This window comes from Mobula birostris, chromosome 8 (assembly GCF_030028105.1).
Source record: "Mobula birostris isolate sMobBir1 chromosome 8, sMobBir1.hap1, whole genome shotgun sequence".
Lineage (NCBI taxonomy): Eukaryota > Metazoa > Chordata > Chondrichthyes > Myliobatiformes > Myliobatidae > Mobula > Mobula birostris.
Window position 1 is genome coordinate 62,581,112 of NC_092377.1, and position 20,855 is coordinate 62,601,966.

Consider the following 20,855-nt stretch of genomic DNA (forward strand, 5'->3'; position numbering starts at 1 on the left):
AACAAAAGTTAACAAACATAGTTCTAGAAACAAAAGTTAACAAACATACTTGAAGCAGAACAAGTATTTGAGATGAACTACATTCCCTATGTGCATATTACCTTTCAGAACGAGACTGTTCTACCAAAAGTGCAATCAAGGCAATCATCTTCTCTAGTGCTGCAGGCCTGTACTTCTCTTCTGTTAAAGATAAAATGTCTTCTTCCTCCTCTTCCTCCTCACCCTCTTCTTCAGATAAAACCTCAACTTGTGGTTGGGGAAACTGCTGAAGTTTTTAAAATATAAAATGAAATCAAAGTTCAGATAGTAACACTTATTATTTTATTATTTGTTATTTAATTGTGCAAATATAACATGTTATCACTCCTTAACAAAAGAACCATTCTCAACAATAACACAGATTAAAATGAGGATCAATGTAGGTCTTTTTTTCCTTGTGCATTTTCTGTAAAAACGCAAACTTGAGAATTGATATATACTTGATCTATGAGGCGGGAGGAGAAGATGGCAGCATGACGCAGCTCGCAGCGGCCACTCCGGTGGTGATGTCTGTTATTTGTCAAGTAGGGAGCGGTGCACAGTCCTGATTTGATGGAGACAGACGTGAGAACATGGAGGAACATTGGTGAAACTTCTGAAATGCCTGCTTCACTGCTGCTGCTACTGTGTGGTCCAGAATCTCCGGAGGGGAAGGCCCCGAGTCCTCGGCTTTGCTTGTTGCTCGGCGGCCGGGGCGGGGTCAAAGCGCTCAGCAGAGGATGGTGCTCGGAGAGGCTGTGTCGGAGGGGCTGGTCGGAGGCTCGAAGTTTTCAGACGGACTCAGAGTCCGCTACGGTTGGGTGCTTCCAATGGTGCTGCATCGGCAAGTTGACAGCGCTTGGAGGTTCATGGCAGGGAGAGTTTCTCCCTTCTGCCGCCTGCATGAGATGATGAGTCTATTGGGACTTTGAGACTTTTTTTTACCGTGCCCATGGTCTGCTCTTTATCAAATTATGGTATTGCTTTGCACTGTTGTAACTATATGTTATAATTATGTGGTTTTGTCAGTTTTAGTCTTGGTTTGTCCTGTGTTTTCTTGTGATATCATTCTGGAGGAACGCTGTATCATTTTTTAATGCATGCATTTCTAAATGACAATAAACGAGGACTGAGTGTCCTCATAATCTAATCTAATCTAATAAATCAAGTAGAAGTAAATGGATATTAAAAGAAGACAAAATTATTCACATTAAACAAAAAACACTGCAGAAAAGCACATTGCCATGTTCTTACATTTTCCGGTCCCTTTGTTCCCATGTAAAAATGTACCATTGTTGATATTGCTTGCAAGGACAAAAGAAACTGACTCTGAAACAAATAACAATTGTTAGTAGTATCTTTTGAAAAAATGAGGTTGATTTTAAATTACTCTTCCTGCAGGTGCTACTTAAGACTTGAGAGCTTCCATCTAACTTACCTCTTCTTCTCCCATTTTGGCAAACTCAAACAAGAAGGCAAAATATTCGGTGAGATGTTTGCTGTGAGGTTTGACTCCATGCTCCATTATGGACAATAGTGTCTTCACAAACCTAGTTACACATGAACGACTTCCTATATCTTCCACTGGGCCATCCATATCATCAGAACTACAAAAGGTGAAATTGAGATAGATGCATAAACTATAATGAATAATTGTCACTCGATAATATTTAAAAGCAATATATTAAATAAACATTGTAAAGTTCAACTCTGACAGCTGAAACTTTAAATATTTCACATATTCACCTGTTCATTTATGATCAATAACTTAATGTCATTTTAGACTTAATATATAGCCAATCCAAGTTTCAAACAAAGATCAGAACCTGGACAGACAAAGGAATACAATCGCTGCGAAGAGATGTGCCACTAAGTCCGTTCTCTAATAATTTGTCAAAATGCCGTATTTCCTGAACACTATCAAGCGTAGTAGCTGTATTTTATTCTTGAGTAAAACAATACAAGGCTAGAGGCTAACAGAAGGTGTGGAAACACTGGGCAAAAGAAGCAGCATTTATGGAAAGAGGAATCACCTTGAAACATAAGAGTCAGCACTGAAACAACACACAAAATAGTATTTGAATGTTATAGAGAAACAGTTAATTCTTTCATTTCTGACAAGTGATCCTTGACCAGAAACATTAACTCTGTTTCTTTTTCAACAGATACTGTTTGACCTGTTGAATGGTTGCAGCATTTTCTGTGACTATGTTATACTTTGCTTAGGATACAATTATATGCAAAATTTACAGACTGGAGAAAAGCTGAGCTTGGTGCTGAGAAAAGAATTAAAAAATTTTAAATGTGTAATAATATAGTAGCAGCACACACAAAATGCTGGAGGAACTCAGCAGGCCAAAGTACTGAATCTCTCCAACATTTTGTGTGTGTTGCTTTGGATTTCAAAATCTGTAGATTTTATGTTTGCAATAATATCTTAGCAACAGATAATGTAGAACAATGGTGGGCAATACTTAAAAGAACTTCACAAAGGGCAGGAAAATCTCAGGAAGACTGAAAACTCATGAACTTCCATGAATGAGTAAAGATATAAGAGAACAACTGAGAATAGGAAAGAGGCAGATGTCTGCGATATAACAGAGGACAAATGAATGTCAGAGACTTGTGTTAAAGTATATCTTCAGGAAAGAAACTAAAGAATGGGAGCAAAGGTAAAAGAAAATGGGACCATTGTTTACATCTTATTTCACCAGTCAACTTCCCAGCTCTTTACTTCACCCCTCCCCCCTCTCAGTTTCATCAATCACCTACAACCTCCCCTCCTGCCTTCTTACTCTGACTTCTCATCTTTTTTCTTCAGTCTTGAAGGCGCTCAGGCCAAAACATCAACTGTTTACTCTTTTCCATAGATGCTGCCTGGCCTACTGAGTTCCTCCAGCATTTGTGTGTGTGTTACTAAAATATACCTATCATGAAAGGATAAGCAGAGTGAATTCATTTTCTTGAGATTGGGGATGGCTCAAGCGGTAATTTCTTTACAGATATTTTTAATAGAGTGGATAAAAGAGTATATCACTCTGCACCCTCTCACTCCGCTGCCCACTGGATATGGTGGTGTTCTTTTTAACCCTTCTGCGCTCTGAGGTCATGCGCCTGCGCAGTCGTGCCTCTTTTATCCCAAGTAGTTAAAAAAAATCTGAATTTTCTCCCGAAAAACGGCGACTTACTCTGCTGCCTGTTTGCTGTGAATCGAAAAAAGAGAGGAGGTCCTGAAGGAAGATTACTGGGCACTAGGGAGAACACTGAAAAGCCGGACCTCCAGAGTTATAATCTCAGGATTACTGCCTCAGCCACGTGCTAATGAAGGTAAGAATAGCAGAATTAAGCAGATGAATGTGTGGCTAAGTAACTGGTGCAGGGGGCAGGGCTTCAAATTCTTGGATCATTGGGATCTATTTTAGGGGAAGTATGATTTATACAAAAACAATGGGTTACACCTGAACTCAAAGGGTACTAATATCCTGGTGGGATTATTTAATATAGCTGTTAGGGAGGGTTTAAACTAAATTGGCAGGGGGAAGGAAACCAAGGTGTTAGGGTCGAGGAAGAGGAAAATAGAAATAAGTCAAAGATACTGTGCAGCAAAGATGGCAAGAAGGACAGGCAGGCAGATACTGATGTAAATCTACTCAAATGCACGCAGCATTAGAAATAAAGTGGATGACCTTGTTGTACAGCTACAGGTTAAAAGATATGACATTGTGGCCATCACTGAGTCATGGCTAAATGATGGATGTGATTGGGAGCTGAAAGATAGGAAGGTGTATAAACAGCAGCCTAGATATGGATTACAGCATCAGCGCTGTAATCGCTGTGCTCAGCACTGATTTCCCGATTCCGGTAAGTGATACTACACTGTACATACATTATTTCTACTTTATATAGGTTGTGTATTTTTATGTGTTATTTGGTATGATTTGGCAGCTTCATAGCTTAAAGGTTACTGGAGAGAATGTTTCTGCCGAGAGCGCTTGCATGAGATTTTCACTACAGAGAACAGTGTGGCAATGATTGTAGAGAAGTATTTCTACTTTATATAGGCTGTGTATTTATCATATCATTCCTGCTTTTACTATATGTTACTGTTATTTTAGGTTTTATGTGTTATTTGGCATGATTTGGTAGGTTTTTTCTGGGTCTGTGAACGCTCACAAATTTTTCCCATATAAATAAATGGTAATTGCTTCTTCACTTTACGACATTCCGACTTATGAACCATTACGCAGGAACACTCTACCTTCGGATGGCGGGGGAAACCTGTACCTCAAGGTGCATGACAAGATAGGCCCAAGCCAGCATGGTTTCATGAAGGGAAGATCCTGCCTCACCAACCTACTGGAATTTTTTGAGGTAATCTCAAATAAGATTGACAAGGGAGAGGCTGTGGATGTTGTGTATTTGGATTTTCAAAAGGCCTTCGATAAGGTGCCGCATAAGAGGCTGCTTAATAAGATGAGAGCCCATGAAATTACAGGAAGGATATTGGAATGGGTGCAGCATTGGCTGATAGGCAGAAAGCAAAGGGTGGGAATAAAGAGATCCTATTCTGATTGGTTGCCAGTTACTAGTGGTGTTCCACAGGGGTCGGTGTTGGGGCCGCTTCTTTTTACAATGTATATCAATGATTTAGATTATGGATAAAATGGTTTTGTGGTAAGTTTGCAGATGACACCATGGTAGATGGTGGAGCAGGAAGTGCTGAAGAAACAGAAAGGCTGCAGTATTAATGAAAGATCCAGGAAGAGTTTCTATTGATTCCTTCAATTCCTTTTTTTTAAATCTTCATCTATTCTAACATAATCATGATAAAAATAACAAAAAAACAAATCCCAAATGGAAGCTAAGCTCCAAAACTACAAACAGATCTATTCCAAAAGGTAATACAAAACCTTCCGCCCACATTACAACAGTGAACATCTGTCATCACTGCTTGAAAAGTGAAAGATGTAGCACTGTATCAGAATGTGAATATTAAGGACAGATTACTCATCTTGCAGAGTATTTTTCAAGCATATTCATATACAAACAGAATTTGCACTCATGGGGAGATATACTAATGCAATGCTGCTTTAATGATTAGCATTATTAAATGATAATTAGCATCAATCTTGTACCATTCCATCATTTATCAAATAAAAATGAGCTCCTGCTGGGCTTTACTCATTTGAAGTTCCCAGGAAAATTGATAGCAACATATCAAATCTCAATAACAAAGGTGTAGCTATGCTAGATCAATTCCATATTAACAGTGGGCCAGTCATAAAGGCTGTCCTGCCCAGAACGGATCACCCAAGCCTGTATATTATTAACAGCCTGTCCCGGTTTAACCACATAGAATTCACTACCAAAAAAAAACTAACCGGCAACTTCTACTTCCCTAGGAAGCTAAGGAAATTGGCATGTCCCTTTTGATCATTATTAATTTTTAATTGAAGCACCATAGAGAGCATCTGGTGCAGTTGCATTATGGCTTGGTATGGCAAATGCTCTGCCTGAGACTGCAAGGAACTGCAGAATATGAACACAGCCCAGCCCATCATGGAAACTAGTCCCCACTCCATGGATACTTGTGTACTTCTTGCTGCTTTAGTAAAGAAGCCAACATAATCAAAGTTTCCCTCCACCTCAGATATTCTCTCTTCTCCCTTTCCAATTGGGCAGAAATGCAAAAGACTGAAAGCATGTACCACCAGATTTAAGGATAGATTCTGTCTTACGGTTACACTATTATTGAATCGTCTTCTAGTATGAAGATTCTTGATCTCACAATCCACCTTCCTATGGCCTTGCACCTTAGTGTTTGGTTGCACAGCACATTCTATGTAACAGTAACACTGTAGTCTGTATTCTGTTCTTGGTACTACCTCAATGCATGTTGTAATGAAATGATCTGTACGAATCACATACAAAAGAATTTTCTCTGTACCTCAGTACATGTTACAATAATAAATCAATTTACTAACCAGGCTGGAGAAAGGAGGTTTAGTTCTCTGTCCCACACCCTCAGATCAAGCAAAGTGATTAGAATGACAACTAAACTACACATTGTGCAGAGGACCCTTCTCACCCTCACCTGTTCCTTTGACAGAAAGTAAAGCTGAATGTAGCTTTGGCAACTGTAAAGTTGCTATCAAGGAATTTAATAGCTGAGAAATGTTACTATGTTCAGAAACATGTCAAAATTCTTAAAATTTGAGGAAAAATAAAATTAATTTTAATAAGCTAACAAAAAATATTCAACACTTAAATAATTAAAAACTATTAAGCTGAAATGAAATAATTTGGAAAAAAACTTTCATTCCTTTTTGCATCTAAAGTTTTTGTCCTTCAAACCCCACTGAAAACAATTGGATCTCACAATCCATGGGAGGTCCAGCAGTGGGTCAAATGACAGATCCAATCTACCAAATGAATTACTTAAGAGCCACACTTGAGCTTTTCACAATCAAGGTTTAAAATTGTCTTCAGTTTCAATGCTGAGTTTGATGATTTTGATTGGAACCATCAGAAAAACATTGCATAATTCAGCCCGGTGACTGCAAGTGACATCAGCAAAATGTTTCAGCTAAACACCTTTCATAGAAGTTTATTTGGAAAAAAAGTACTTCTAATGGTAGTTTCTGAAAGCAATGTATTTCTCATTATTATAAAACAACAGCCTGATAAAAGTGGGGACACAAAGACATACAGAAAGCTGCTAGTATCTGGAGTGACAACAAGTGTTTGTTACACACTAATAAAGGGCTGTTTAACTTGCCAACATAACTTTTGACCGGAGACCAAATGATAGATGATGCAATGGTCTGTCAAGATTCTGGCAGATATGTAACAAATTAAAAAGTTTCAGTATAACTTTCAGATCAATAAAAATACCTGGATAGAAAACAAAGTAATAATGTTTCAAGTCACCAGAAGTGAGCAAACTAAGTGAAAATCACAGCATGCACATTAATATGTGAAGTAACACACTGGAGGAACTCAGCAGGTCAGGCAGCATCAACATTTCGGACAGAGGCCTTTCATCAGGACCGGAAATGTCAATTCTTTATTCTTCAGTGATTCCACACAAAACCACCAATACCTGGAGTCAGTAAGATTGGACCTTCTAAGATTTTGTACACAAGAATAGAAGCCCTGAACTTGCTAATGGCTGAGTTTTGGTCACTCCAATGTGGTCTCCTCAGAGTCCAGTGGTGGAACAAATCTGTGACAATGCTCCAGGAATCTTCACAAATAACCTGACTTAGACAAGTGAGCTCTCTTCCATTGATTTTGTGCTGAACAGGAGTGAGGATCAAGTGTTAGTTATTTTTACACTTAATTTGTTTGAGTTTATATAATTTCTTTTAAGTGTTTTTAAGTTGTGTGGACAAATATTAAAAAATAAATTATAAGGCCAAAGACAGTGCAAAAAGTACTGGCAAGCAAAATCTAAAGAATGCCTAATAAATGCATTGGGTAGAAGTTGTTAACAAAGAGACCAAGCAGGTTTATGTACAGCTGCAAAATCCATGGGTATCATTTTCAGTTAATACTATGTGCCTAACATTACAAAAAGAATGACATAGACACGATGGTTGAGTAGAATATGACAAAAGTGTGAAATATATAGATTTAGAATCTTTAATAGTAGATAAGTTATGACGTCCACATAAAACAGTATACAAGGCTGCAATGAGAAGCAAGGAAAGAAATAGCAGATGGTGCAACCATCATTTTTGATTCCTCTCTGGCAGGGTGCTAGACGACAGAAAGCCTGTGAGCTACCGCTGATTAAAAAGGAAGGAAAAGACTGACAGAATAATACATTTTTGACATTAGCTGCCAATAAATTATTAGAAAAAAATCACAAACCCTTAAGGCGTCCTGAGATTAATCAAGGTCAGCTAACAGGCATCTTCACCATGGATATACAATCCCTCTAAACCTCCAAACTACATCAGGAAGGTCTGGGAGCCCCCTCTGCTTTCTCCCTGAACAGAGCTCCAACCAGCTCCCACCCACCAACACACTCATTTCCCTTGATGAAATTATCCTTATTTTAAACAAATTCTCATTTCTTTTTCTCAAGACAACTCTTTTGGGTAGGGTTTAAACTAATTTGGCAAGTGGATGGAAATCAGAGTGATAGGATGATGATGATGAGCCAGTTATATACAAGCAGAAGTGGTGTGTATTGAGACTGTCAGGAAGACAGGCAGATGATAGGGCAAAATTGCAGACAGTGGGATGAGTTGCAATATAACAGGGGGCCAAAATCAAAAAGGGTTTTAAATACAGGACTAAAGATTTTATATTTGAATACAGAATAAGGAAAATGATCTTGTAGCGCAGGTAGAGATTGGCAGGTATAACATTGTGGTCATTACTGAGTCGTGGCTGAAAGAAGGTTATAGCTGGGAGCTTAAAATCCAAGGATACACATGGTATTGAAAAGACAGGCAAGTAGGCAGAGGGGTGACTCTGTTGGTAAAAAATGAAATCAGATCCTTACAAAGAGGTGACACAGAATCAGAAGATATAGAATCCTTGTGGTAGAGTTAAGAAATTGCAAGGGTAGACCCTGATGGGAGTTATTTGCAGGCCTCCAAACAGTAGCCAGGATGTGGGCTACAAACTACAAAGGGGGTTAGAAAATTCATGTATAAAGGAGAATGTTACAATAGTGAAGTGGGATTTTAACATGCAAATAGATTGGGAAAATCAGATTCATGCTGGGTCCCAAAAGAGAGAATTTGTAGAATGCCTATGAGATGGCTTTTTAGAGTAGCTTATGGTTAACCCCATGAATGGAATGGCTATTCTGGATTGAATGTTATGAACCAGATTTGAATAGTGAGCTTAAGGTAAAGGAACCCTTGGTAAGCAGTGATCAAATGATAGGCTTCACTCTGCAATTTAAGAGCAAGAAGCTAATGTCAAATGTATCAGTGATACAGTGGATGAAAGGTTAACTCGCAGTTTGAGTCAGTGGTGAGAAAAGCAAATGAAATGTTAGCATTTATTTCAAGAGGACTAGAATATAAAAACAAGGATGCAAGGCATTGGTGAGGTCTAATTTGGAGAATTGTGAACAGTTTTGGGACCCTTATCTAAGAAAGGATGTGCTGACATTGGAGAAGGTTCAAAGGAGGTTCACAAAAGTATTTCAGGGAATGAAAGGCTTTTGTATATAAGAGCTTTTGATGCCTCTGGGCCTGTACTCACTGGAATTTAGAAGCATGAGTTCTTCTCATTGAGGTTTCTCATTGAAACCTATCGAATGTTGATAGAGTGGATGTGGACAGGATTTTTCCTATTGAGGGGAGTCTAGGACCTGAGGGCACAACCTCAGAATAGAGGGACATCCATTTAGAATGGAGACAAGGGGGAATCTATTTTGCCAGAGGGTGGTGAATCTGTGGATTTTTTTTTACCACAGCCAGCTGTGGTATATTTAAGGTAGAGGTTGATAGATTCTTGATAAATCAGGACATGACAGATTATAGGGAGAAGGCAGGAGAATGCATCTCAACTACAGAGACAGCTTATAATGTAATACAACTACTATACAGACATCCAGAGGGGAGTAAATTTAAATTGTCCCATTCAGGCCTGAAGATTTAATTGCTGGGGATGGTTGTTTATTCTTGTGGGATAATGTCTTCCCTGTTAAGGTGGTTATTCTACTAGATAGGAGAGACTTATGGCTGTGAAAACAATGTCAGGTTCGGGGCCTCCTCTGTGGTGGTTGTAGGAGTTGACTCTGGGTGTGTAGGAAATGGTTCTGACAGCTCAGGACACCTTTCTTCTCCAAGATGTTTTCAGCATCTTCTGAATGTGTTGGCAATTTGGACAGTGCATGGCAAGCTGCTCGGTCTGCTGATCTATCCCAGTCCACCAAAGCTTCAAGCCAACACCTTCATTTTGACCACGCCTAGACAACCGCATCTTGCTCCTCCAAAACACTTTAGATCTCAGCTTAGATGGTACAACAACTTTCAATTCCCACATAAGGCAATCTCCACTGCCAAGGGCAAGTTCATCCTGGTACTGGTAAAAATGGGGGAAAGAGGATTTCTGCTGCACATTCCAGCCATTTTGGGTTGCACGTAGACCTGAGACAGTGTGGGTCTTTTCTGGTTTCCTTTTAGATTATCTATGCTGTCATACGGTGGTTTTCAAATTGTATTAGGGAGAATACGTCAAGAGGATTGTAAGTTTTTCAGTTATTTCCTTTTCCAATGGTAAATGGGACAATCCATCCATATTTCCATGATTAGTTGTCCTCTTGAATTCGATCATGTATTTGTGTCTCCCAAGAAACAGAGCCCATCTCTGCATTCTTCCTGCTGCTGGTAGTGAGACACCCTTCTGTGGATTGATAATGGACACTAGTGGTTGATGATCAATAATGCAAGTAAACTGCCTCCCACAGAAATACTGGTTGAAACATTCTACACGCCAAACCATATTCAAGGCTTTTCTGTCAATCTGTGTGTAATTTTTTCTCTGCAGTGGTAAGGAAACACGATGCAAAGACTATGGGCCATTCACTTGCATTACCCAGAACATGTGACGTGACTGCATTTGTACCATTCGGCCAGGCAACAAAGGCAAACTTCAATGGATGATGTGGTTCATAATGTGTGAGTACAGATTCTGACATCACCATTTCCTTTACCTTTTTGAAAGCCACCTCACACTGCTTTGTCCATTGCCATTTCTTTCCAATCTGTAATTTGTTCAAGGGGTGCAGCACAGTAACCAGGTTTGGCAGGAACCTGTTATAGTAATTGATAAATCTTAAACTGTGACACATGCTTTGCCTTTGGGGCATCCACCACTGCTTGAATTTTCTCAGGACACTTGTGTAATCCTTGTTTGTCAATGGTGTGACCACAGTAATTGATGATTGGTTTAAAGAATTCACACATGTTGCATCATGCTCTGAGCCCAAAATCTTCTTACACCGTCTTGAGATTTTGCAGATGTTCCTTGTCATCCTCACCAGTAACAATGATGTCATCCAGGTAACACTAAGTGCCTGGGCAGCCTTGTAGCACCTGGTCGAGAGCTTTCTGCCAGAATGCAGGTGCAAGTGTCACTCCAAAAATAAGCCTATTATATTGACAAAGCCCTTTGTGAGTGTTTACCGTAAGAAACACTTTGGACTCTTCTTCCATCTCTGTCTGTAAGTTAGCCTCAGCTAAGTCCACTTTGTTGAAATGCTTCCCTCCAGAAAGGTTTGCAAAGGTATCCTCTATTCTGAGCAGAGAGTATTGATTTACTTTCAGTAGATAGCCACGACGACGACCGAGTTGGTGACCTTAAAATCGCCACAGATCATGACAGGTCCATTCTTCTTGACTGCCAGGACCATTGCTATTGCCCACAGGCTTCACTCAACCTTGAAAAGAATTCCTTCAGCCTCCATGCGATCTAGCTCACTAGCTACTTTATCACCAATGGTATAAAAAACCTGATGGGCTTTGTAAACCTTAGGTGTGGCATTTTCATTTAACAGTATTTTACCCGTTTTCTAATGCCATCCTTGTGTATTGCTGTGCATCATCCAGTACTTTTCTTAATTCACTTTCAGTGTTTCTCTTGCAGGGGATGTGGCATACAACTGGTGGATAGATCTCTAATCAAGTTGTAGTTCTCTCAATCAGTCATATCCCTACAATGTTGGCCCTCCTAGGTGCCAACATACAAACCCAGTGTGGCTCGTTGGTTGTTTTATTTCACTGTTTTGAATTTCATTCCTACAGGAGATATCTTTTCTCCAGCATAAGTTCTTCACTGGATATCTGTAGGCTTCAGTTCATTATCTTTGAAAGGCCATTCAAACTCTTTTCGTGGAATGACTGAAACAGCTGAGCTAGTGTCCAATTCCATTTTATTTCCCATTGACTTCCGAGGTAAACTGCACTGCTTGTCTATTGTTTGTTTTCACATTTTAAATCTAAATGATACCCTGCACAGTCCTGTGTCACTCTCATCTCAATCAGATATTTCATCAATAGCATGCAGTTTAAAAATGACAACTTTTTGAAATGACAACTTGACTTTTTAGCTTTTTCTCCTCCCTGTGCAGTGCATTTATTTTTGCCTGCCTAATCTGTTCTTTATACAGTATGTGTCCTACTCTGTTGGATTTTCTGCAAGTTTCACCTTTGAACCTGCATTGGTCTGGTGTATGTTAAACCCTGCCACAATGGTAACACAATGTGCTTTGGCCAAGCATGCCTCTGTTCAGACATTTCAATTTTGTTCATGCTCACTTTCATTCCTAACTGCAACTCAATTGTGTATCTGCCTGCTGTTTCTATTGATATAGCAATTTCAACTGCTCTTTTAAATGTGAGTTGTGCTTCAGTTAGGAGCTGTATTTGAATGCCTCCTTGTAAGATTCCACAAACTAAATGATCTCCCAGTTCATTATTAAGCCCATCACTAAACTGATAATGCTCAATCTCTGCATTTCAGCCAGGTATGCTGAAATGGACTCCCCTTCCTTTTGATTCGCTTATGAAACCCAACACGTTCTGCAATCAACAATCGTTTTGATTCTAAATGTTCCTGCATTATTTTCTCAATATCAGCAAAGCTAATTTTGGCTGATTTGAACAGAGCAGTCAAATTTCGAAGCAAACTCTATGCCTTTCCACCCAATGCACACAGCTAAACTAGCATTCATTTCTCATCAGCTATTCCATTTGCTTTAATATACTGCTCAATTCACTCATATAGAAGATCCAGTTACCTCTTGTACTATCTAACATGCCTATCTTTCCAATGTAGCCAGCCGTTTCTGCTTTTTTAAATTTATCATCACCCACACACTGTGTATGAACCCATGAATTTGTCTGTTTTCTGCCTTTTTTTTAAAACTCTACCGTTTCTCTCCTCTACTGAATAAAGTGTGCTGTGTGTTTTGTTTGAACTCATACATTGTGCTGCACTTCAACAGGTAGATACTCATATTGGGTTCATTTTAAACTTACTCCTCACCACTACTACGCTTTGTAACTCCAAAATATATAACTAATTGAAAGAAAAACATGGGAGTCCAGGAGAACGTGTCTTGGTTTCATTTTACTGTAGTGAGACGTGCACATACAGGTATGACATGGTGGCGTGATGGTGTATGCCATTTATGTACTTTTACATATAACCAGAAATGAATGATTGTAACTATCAAATAATTCTTAATCCAACAATATATTTTCAATATTACTGATATATTAAATACATTAGGGGATCAGTGGTAGAGAGTTGGCAGCTTTGAATTCCTGGGCGTTAACAAGAATAACCTATCCTGAGTATAGCACATAGATGCAATCACAAGAAAAGCACTTCACTGTCTTTACATACATAGGAGATTTGGCTTGTCATCAGACTTCTACATATGTACTGTTTAAGGTATCCTGACTGGTTGCATCATGGTTTGGTACAGCAATTTAAATGTGCAGGAACATGAAAAGCTGCAAAAAGTAGTGGACATTATGAGCATATCACTCCCTACCATCAGTAAAATATCGATAGGTGGTGCTGCCTCAAGAAGGCCATGCCATTTTTTAGCTTGAAGTCCCACACCACTAGTAGCTAATTCTCTTCAACCATTCAGCAAAGCCTTAGTTTAGCAACACGATGACAATTTTGATCCCTTGGCACTAAAATGGACTTAATTTTTTTGTTTTAATTGTCTTTTCATGTAAAAATTGTCTATAATTTATGTTTAAGTTCTCCTTGTGAATCCTACTTATGTAATGCAATGTGCCTTGTGCTGCTGCAATTAAGTTTTCCATTGCACCTGTGCATAAGGCAATAAACTCCACTTTAACTTAGGCAAAACCCTGCAGACATAAACATAATGTGTTAACTAGCCTTCTGTGGTGTTTACCATTGAACTACTTTTAGTCTGCAATCTCCAAAAAAAACCCCTCAGATATCTTCTTTATTGAATGACCATTTGGACATCAACCTGCATTTTTTTTTTTTTAAAAAGAGCTTTCCTGAGGATCCATCTCTATTTTCACTTCAACTTATGCCAGCCGGTTTAGCGAGCAGAGCGGCGGACACCCCGGCTGAAATCTGGAGGAAAACACACAGAGGATGCAAAGGGGGATCACAAAGGCGAAGAAAGAGGACCGGGTCGAGACAACAGAGAATTATGAAGAAGAGGAGTTCGGTGGGTAATAAAATAGACAAGTTTATGGTGCTAGCCAGGCGTCAGAGAACATTTCGGGAGTGCAGTGTTATGTGTTTTACTGGAACAGGGCTGCACGAGGACATACTCGATCAAATTTTTTCCATGGACGGCTTCCAGACCATTTGGGCTGACCGGAAGTGCACTGAGAGCGGTAAGCATAAAGGAGTTGGGTGCTTACTGTTCTGGTTAACAATGGATGGTGCAATCCGGGTCATATTATGATCGAGGAACATGTTTGTAGACCGGATACTGAACTTTTTGCTGTTGGACTCCGGCCATATTTCACCGAGATACAACACTGGGCGTCACGGGAGGTTGTTCCTGCCTGTGGCCATCGAACTTTGCAGCTCCTCCCGTGGAGGGTCAGGCACCCTGAGCCAATAGGCTGGTCCTGGACTATTTTCCATCTGGCATAGTTTGCATTTTGTTGTTTGATTGTTTGTGGTTTTCGTATTGCTATATTTATGCTCTATTCTTGGTTGGTGTGGCTGTAACAAAACCCAATTTCCCTCGGGGTCAATAAAGTATATCTATCTAACAAAGTTATCACAGAGGCAGATCAGTCATATTTTATCACAACTCTGTTGCCATTCCCAGGATTATTGTTCAGATAATCATCTTTATTCTTGCTAATTGAATAAAAGTACAGAAACTTGCATAAGCGATGTATAAAGTCAACTTCTCTATGGTCTCCAGTTAAGTTGATCCACTGAAATATAAGGGAATTATAACTGGTCAGAATCAAACACAAATCTTTTGTGCTTGTATGCACAGGGTTAAGTTCAAACAAACATTGAGAAAGGATTAAGAATCAGAAACTAGGCACAGATTTTCAGGCAGGAGCTGCACATGCTTGCTTTGGTTTGGTTTCTGGCAATCAGCCATTGTGCTGCTTAACTGTTGTCCTAGCATCAACTTCTAAACTGCTAAAGGTTGTACTTGCACAGAATTTTCATTGGACACGATAAATGCTGTAAATACGCAAAAAAATGTGCACTTGTATCATGAAAAAGTATTACCAAAAATCATCTTAACATCACCATTCAACTGTTTCGATATTTCACATGGGGGGCCTGTAATTACTGATCCCTTTTCTGAAACCTCTGAGGAGGATATCCTGAGGGTAAAAATGTCTGCAATAAGAATAATTATGAAATACTGGACCGGTGCACTGTGTGTGCTGAGGGTGAGTTATAAGACAATTATTATCCATTCTGACAGCAGGCACACTGTTTAGCTTTGCCATTTGCCCTTCAGATGTGACATTTTATGGGCCTCTGACATTAGCGGCTCCTCCTCAATACCCATGCAGAATACTCCACGAAAGGAAGTGTCTGAAGTAAGTCAAGCTGTTCATAAATTGTTGCCTCATTACACTGAAGATTAGTGAAATGGGCACTAGGCATCTGACTCCAGGAGTGCAATTAACTTCAACCTCAGCATTAGATCTCTCAGTTTTGTGAAACAGAAAAAGGCCAATACACCAAACCATGACCACAACATAGGATACATATATGATAATACAGCATTTAAAGAAGCAGTCTATACTAAATATATTCAGAGGTATGGAAGTGATCGTCATTACCTGTCTTCCATTCCTGGTTGTAAATAGAGATGAGCATGAACTGGTCGGAGCCTCTGAATTACATGAATGCATAAACGCTGGAACATCTGCAGATCCCAAAGTAAGGTATAAAGGAACAGTTTTAACAACCACATTTTAAAATGTAATGAAACAATTTAATTCATAATGGTATTATCTTCAAGTCTGCTCTACAGAGACTAATTTATAAATTAGTGCAACATTAAGAAAATGCCTCCTTGATCAATTAGAAGCATTATAACTGTATTAAAACACTTCATACCTGTCTCACAATCTGATTTGGGCACTTAATAAGGATTTGCATTGGCCACCAGTCATCATCAGCCATTCGGTCCAAAAACCACTACACAGACAAAATATCAAGTTATCATTTTGAAATTATACAAAAATAATGATCCAAAACTTCTGAACAGAAGTTTTACTTTATCAATTCTCACAATTAAAATGAGACTAACATAAGCATGCTATCATAACGCCAGGTGAAAGTTGCACTTGCAGACACACAGTACTGGAGGGTTCAGATATTCAAAGCAAATTACCAATATTTAGAATTTGTCAGGATATATGCTGCTTGAATACAACTCATTCTGTCCTATCCAGTAGCTTACACTTAAACATATTTTGGAAGCACTATAATACTACAACATAAACAGCTTGCAATATGGTCAAGCGATATCCCAATAGAGTATGATGTAGGATGACTGCAATAGGAAAGTATAAGGAAAGGGTAAGGAAATATGAGAAAGAAAATTATTCAAGTGTTGGAATTTTGCGCTCAAATGGAGAGATCAGAAGCCTGAGAAGATGTAATTCACACATTCATTGATTGAGTAGAGAAGGCAGCGACTCACAGCAGTTTTGGATCTTCGAGAAGCATCCAATCGAAGAGATCAGAAACCTGAGAAGATGTAGTTCACACATTCGCAAAGGCAGTGACTCGCAGCAGTTTTGGAGCTTTCAGCAGCCCAACCAGAGTAATTTGACAAGAACAAGTTAAGGTAAGGCAGGGGCCAACGGAACAGCCATCATCGGAGTGGTCAGAGTTAGAGAGGAGATTTTGAGGCTTAAGTCAGAGAAAGCAAAAAGAAAACACTGCAGGTAAAGGTTTGTTTCCTCTCCTATAGTTTATTGTTTTTCTTTAAGGCTGCTCAGTTCGGAACAGTAGAGATGCCAGGTAGGACAGTGGAATGCTCCTCTTACACGAAGAGCAAAGGGAGATAGACCTGACGACTACACCTGTGAGAAGTGAATCTAGCTGCAGCTTCAAACACACTGTGTTAAGGAATTGGAGCTGGAACTGGATGAACTCTGGACCATTCAAGAGGTTGAGGGGTGATAGATAGGACATATAGAGAGGTAGTTACACCCAAAGTGCAAAACACAGGAAACTGGGTGACAGTAAGGAAGAGGAAAGGGGTTAAACAGCCAATGAAGGGTATCCCTGTGGCCATCCCCCTCAACAACAGGTATACCACTTTGGAAACTGCTTGGGGGGGCGGGGGGGGATGTCCTAGTAGAGCAATGTCACAGAGATCAGGTCTCTGGCACTGATTCTGACTCTGCGACGCAGAAGTGAAGGGGAGGGAAGAGGCAAGCTGTGGTCATAGGGGATTCATTAGTTAGGGGAACAGAAAGAACGTTCTGTGGACGAGAACGAGATTCCCAGATGGTATATTGCCTCTCAGGTGCCAGAGTCCAAGATATCTTGGATCAAGACTTCAGCATTCTTAACTGGGAGGGTGAACAGCCAGAGGTCGTAGTCTATGACATAGGTAAGAAGAGTGACAAGGTTTTGCAAAGTGAGTTCAGGGAGTTAGGTGCTATGTTAAAAGGGCAGGATTTTCAGGTTTGTGCCCTCAGGATAGCTATCTATTTCACGTGCTAGTGAGCCCAGAAATACGAAGATTATATAGTTGGCTTTGGAGTTGGTGTAGGAGGGAGGGCATAAGATTTTTGGATCGTTGGGCTCTCTTCCAGGAAAGGTGACATAGAAGAGACAGCCTGCAGCTGAACTGGAAGGGATGTATATCCTAGCAGAAGGTTTGCTAGTGATGCACTGGGGGGGGGGGGGGGGTGTAAATTAGAGTTGCAGGGGGATAGGACAGATAGTGCCAGAACAGATAATGGAATAGTTGTGGAGAGAGATTTTGTTAAGACCTCAGACAAAGTCAGGAATCAGAAGGTTCAGGCTGGTGCAACTAATGTCTGGAACTGCGTATATTCCAATGCAAGATTTATCGTAGGAAAGGCAGATGAGCTCAAGGGCATGCATCAACATCTGGAATTATGATATTTTAGCCATTAGTGAGACCTGGTTGCAGGAGTAGCAGGAATGGCAGCTCAATATTTCATATTCCATAGACGGGATAGAGTGGGAGGGATTAAAGGAGGGGATGACCCAGTAGAGGAAAGTTACAGCTGTGACATTTTCCTAGACTAGTCAAGGATAATGTCACAGCAGTGTTCAGCCAGGAAGGACAAGAGAGCTCCTCTACTGAGGTGATATGGGTGGAAAGGAGAAATAAGAAAGGTATGACCATGTTAATGGGGCTATATTACAGACCTCCCATCAATCTGAAGGATTTAGAGAAACAAATTTGCAGAGATCGCAGACTGTTGCAAGAAACCTAAGGTTGTTATAGTAGGCGATTTTAACATTCCACATATTGGCTGGGATTCCTATACTGTAAAAGGACTAGATGTGATAGATGTATATGTTGCTTTAGATGGGATAGTTTGTCAAATGTGTTCAGGGAAGTTTTCTTAATCAGTCCATAAAAGTCCCAACGAGAGTGTGCGATACTTGATCAGCTATTAAGGACTGAGACAGGGCAGGTGACAGAAGTTTGTGTGGGAAACACTTTGCATCTAGTGATCACAATGCCATTCATTTCAAAGTAGGTATGGAAAAATTTCTAGGTTTCTATGTTTAAAAAGATAGGTCTGGTTCGTTGGTGAGATTCTAAATTGGAGAAAGGTCAATTTTGATGGTATCAGAAAGAATCTGGCAAACGTGAATTGGTATAGGTTGTTTTCTGGTAAAGTAGTACTTGGTAAGTGGAAGGACTTCAAAAGTCATATTTTCAGAGTACAAAGCTTCCATATGTCCGTTAGAATAAAAGGTAACGATAACAGGTGTAGGGAAACTCTTAAGATATTGAGGCCCTGGTTAAGAGATAAAAAAGGAGGTGCGAGGCAGGTACAGGCAGGTAGGACCAATGTGGTGCTTATGGAGTACAAGAAGTGCAAGAGAACACTTAAGAAAGAAATCAGGAGGGCTCAAAGAGAGCATGATGTTGCTTCAGTAGACATGGTGAAGGAGAATCCTAAGGGATTCACAGAAATGCTAAGAGCAAGTGGATTGCAAGGGACAAAACTGGAAGATCAGGATGGGAATCTATGCATGGAATTATAACAGATGGGAAGTACTTAAATAAATTTTTTGCATCTGTATTTACTCGGGAGACAGACACAGAGTTTACAGAAGTAAGGCAAAACAGAATCCACTTCATACACTCTATGTGGATCACAGGATTACAGGTGTTTGCTGTTTTGAGGCAAATTACAGTGGATAAATCCCCAGGGCCTGACAAGGTGTTCCCTCAGACCCTTTGATAGGTACAGTAAGTGCATTGCCAGGGCCCTAACAGAGACATTTAAATCATCCTTAACGACAGGTAAGGTACCAGATGATTGGAGGATAGCCAATATTCCAGAAGGTGAAAGAAGCACTTGAAAAGTGTTGCACTCAAGTCATTTGCCAAGAAAGCTAAAAATGACCTTTACTGTGGTCTCAATGCTTCTTATCACATTTTCAAAATGCTAGCAAATCCTCATACAATTGGTGAAAGATTAATAATGCCTGCTGTATGAGAAGTGCTCATCACTGTTCTCAAAATGCATACCAGTATCTTACAATCAATTCCACTGAGTGATAATTCTGTAGCTCATTGTATTGACGAAATGAATGAAGACACTGAATATCAACTATGCACAGAGCTACAAAAGACAGAATTTGGAATACAATTGGATGAGTCAACTGTGCAAGACAACGAGGGGATTGCTAATAGCATATGTACGGTTTATCAAAAATGGAAACGTTTATGAAAAGATTCTCTTTTGAAAAAAAGTTAAAAGCAAATAGCAACAGAGAATCGGTCTACGACGTACACAAAATGTATATTGAGGATAAAAGTATACCAATAGGAACAAGATTTCTTGTGCAACAGATGGAGTGCCATATATGACTGGTTGCCATGCTGGTTTAGTGGCATTTATGAAAAAAGAAATTCTAAGCCTGTTTACAATCCATTGTGTAATTCATTGCCAACATCTCGCAGCTAAAAACCTCAGCCAGCAACTTTTTTCAAGCATGACTCTTGTAATATCTGCTACCAACAAAATTAAAGCTCATCCATTAAATATCAGGATATTTTGCCAGTTATGCCAAGATAACAACGAAAAGTTTGAACACTTGCTTCTTCGCACTGAAGTGCACTGGCTGTCAAATGGCTGCTGCATAAAATGTTTCTTTGATCTTTTTGACACTGTGGTTGAATATTTGCTCAAAGTCAACAAGAGCTTGGTAAACAAGATTGAACTTCTACGTGGCGATGTGGCATACCTAGTCAATCTGTATGACAAAACGAACATTCTAAACTTGAAATTGCAGGGTGAGAATTTTAATTTAATCCAGGCAAAAAGTGCAGTGTCCATTTTTATCCGAAATTTGGAAATATATGAGCAAACATTGGGAGAAGAATGTTCTTAGAGTTTCCCTGCATGGAAGGTATGGCACTCTGTTTCACATACGGTGATCTGCACGAGTACTGCTTACACCTACAGTCACTGAAGAAGGATTTTAAGAATCAAACCAAGGATTTGAACGATCTTGAAATTCCGGACTGGGTAATTAACCCATTTCCTTGCAAGATGGAAGAACAGGAAGAAAGAAATTATCAAAATTCAGAATGATAAAGAAGCAAAAATATTTTTCAAAAACATCGGCTATTGTGG

General features: G+C 39.6%; 1 protein-coding gene across 10 annotated transcripts in view; it reads right to left on the reverse strand.

Moving 5' to 3' along the window:
• The window catches only part of usp34 (ubiquitin specific peptidase 34), a 298,533-nt gene that overhangs the window by 57,685 nt on the left and 219,993 nt on the right, over positions 1–20,855 (reverse strand). For 6 of the 10 annotated variants that reach the window (XM_072265294.1, XM_072265289.1, XM_072265293.1 and 3 more), the window contains 5 exons: positions 16,102–16,182; positions 15,822–15,907; positions 1,457–1,625; positions 1,273–1,347; positions 102–265 (listed from right to left, as the gene is read on the reverse strand). In XM_072265294.1, the coding sequence (XP_072121395.1) occupies positions 102–265; positions 1,273–1,347; positions 1,457–1,625; positions 15,822–15,907; positions 16,102–16,182 (575 nt within the window). The remainder of the gene's footprint in view (positions 1–101; positions 266–1,272; positions 1,348–1,456; positions 1,626–15,821; positions 15,908–16,101; positions 16,183–20,855) is intronic. The other 4 variants (XM_072265297.1, XM_072265296.1, XM_072265292.1 and 1 more) reach the window with 1 other exon arrangement.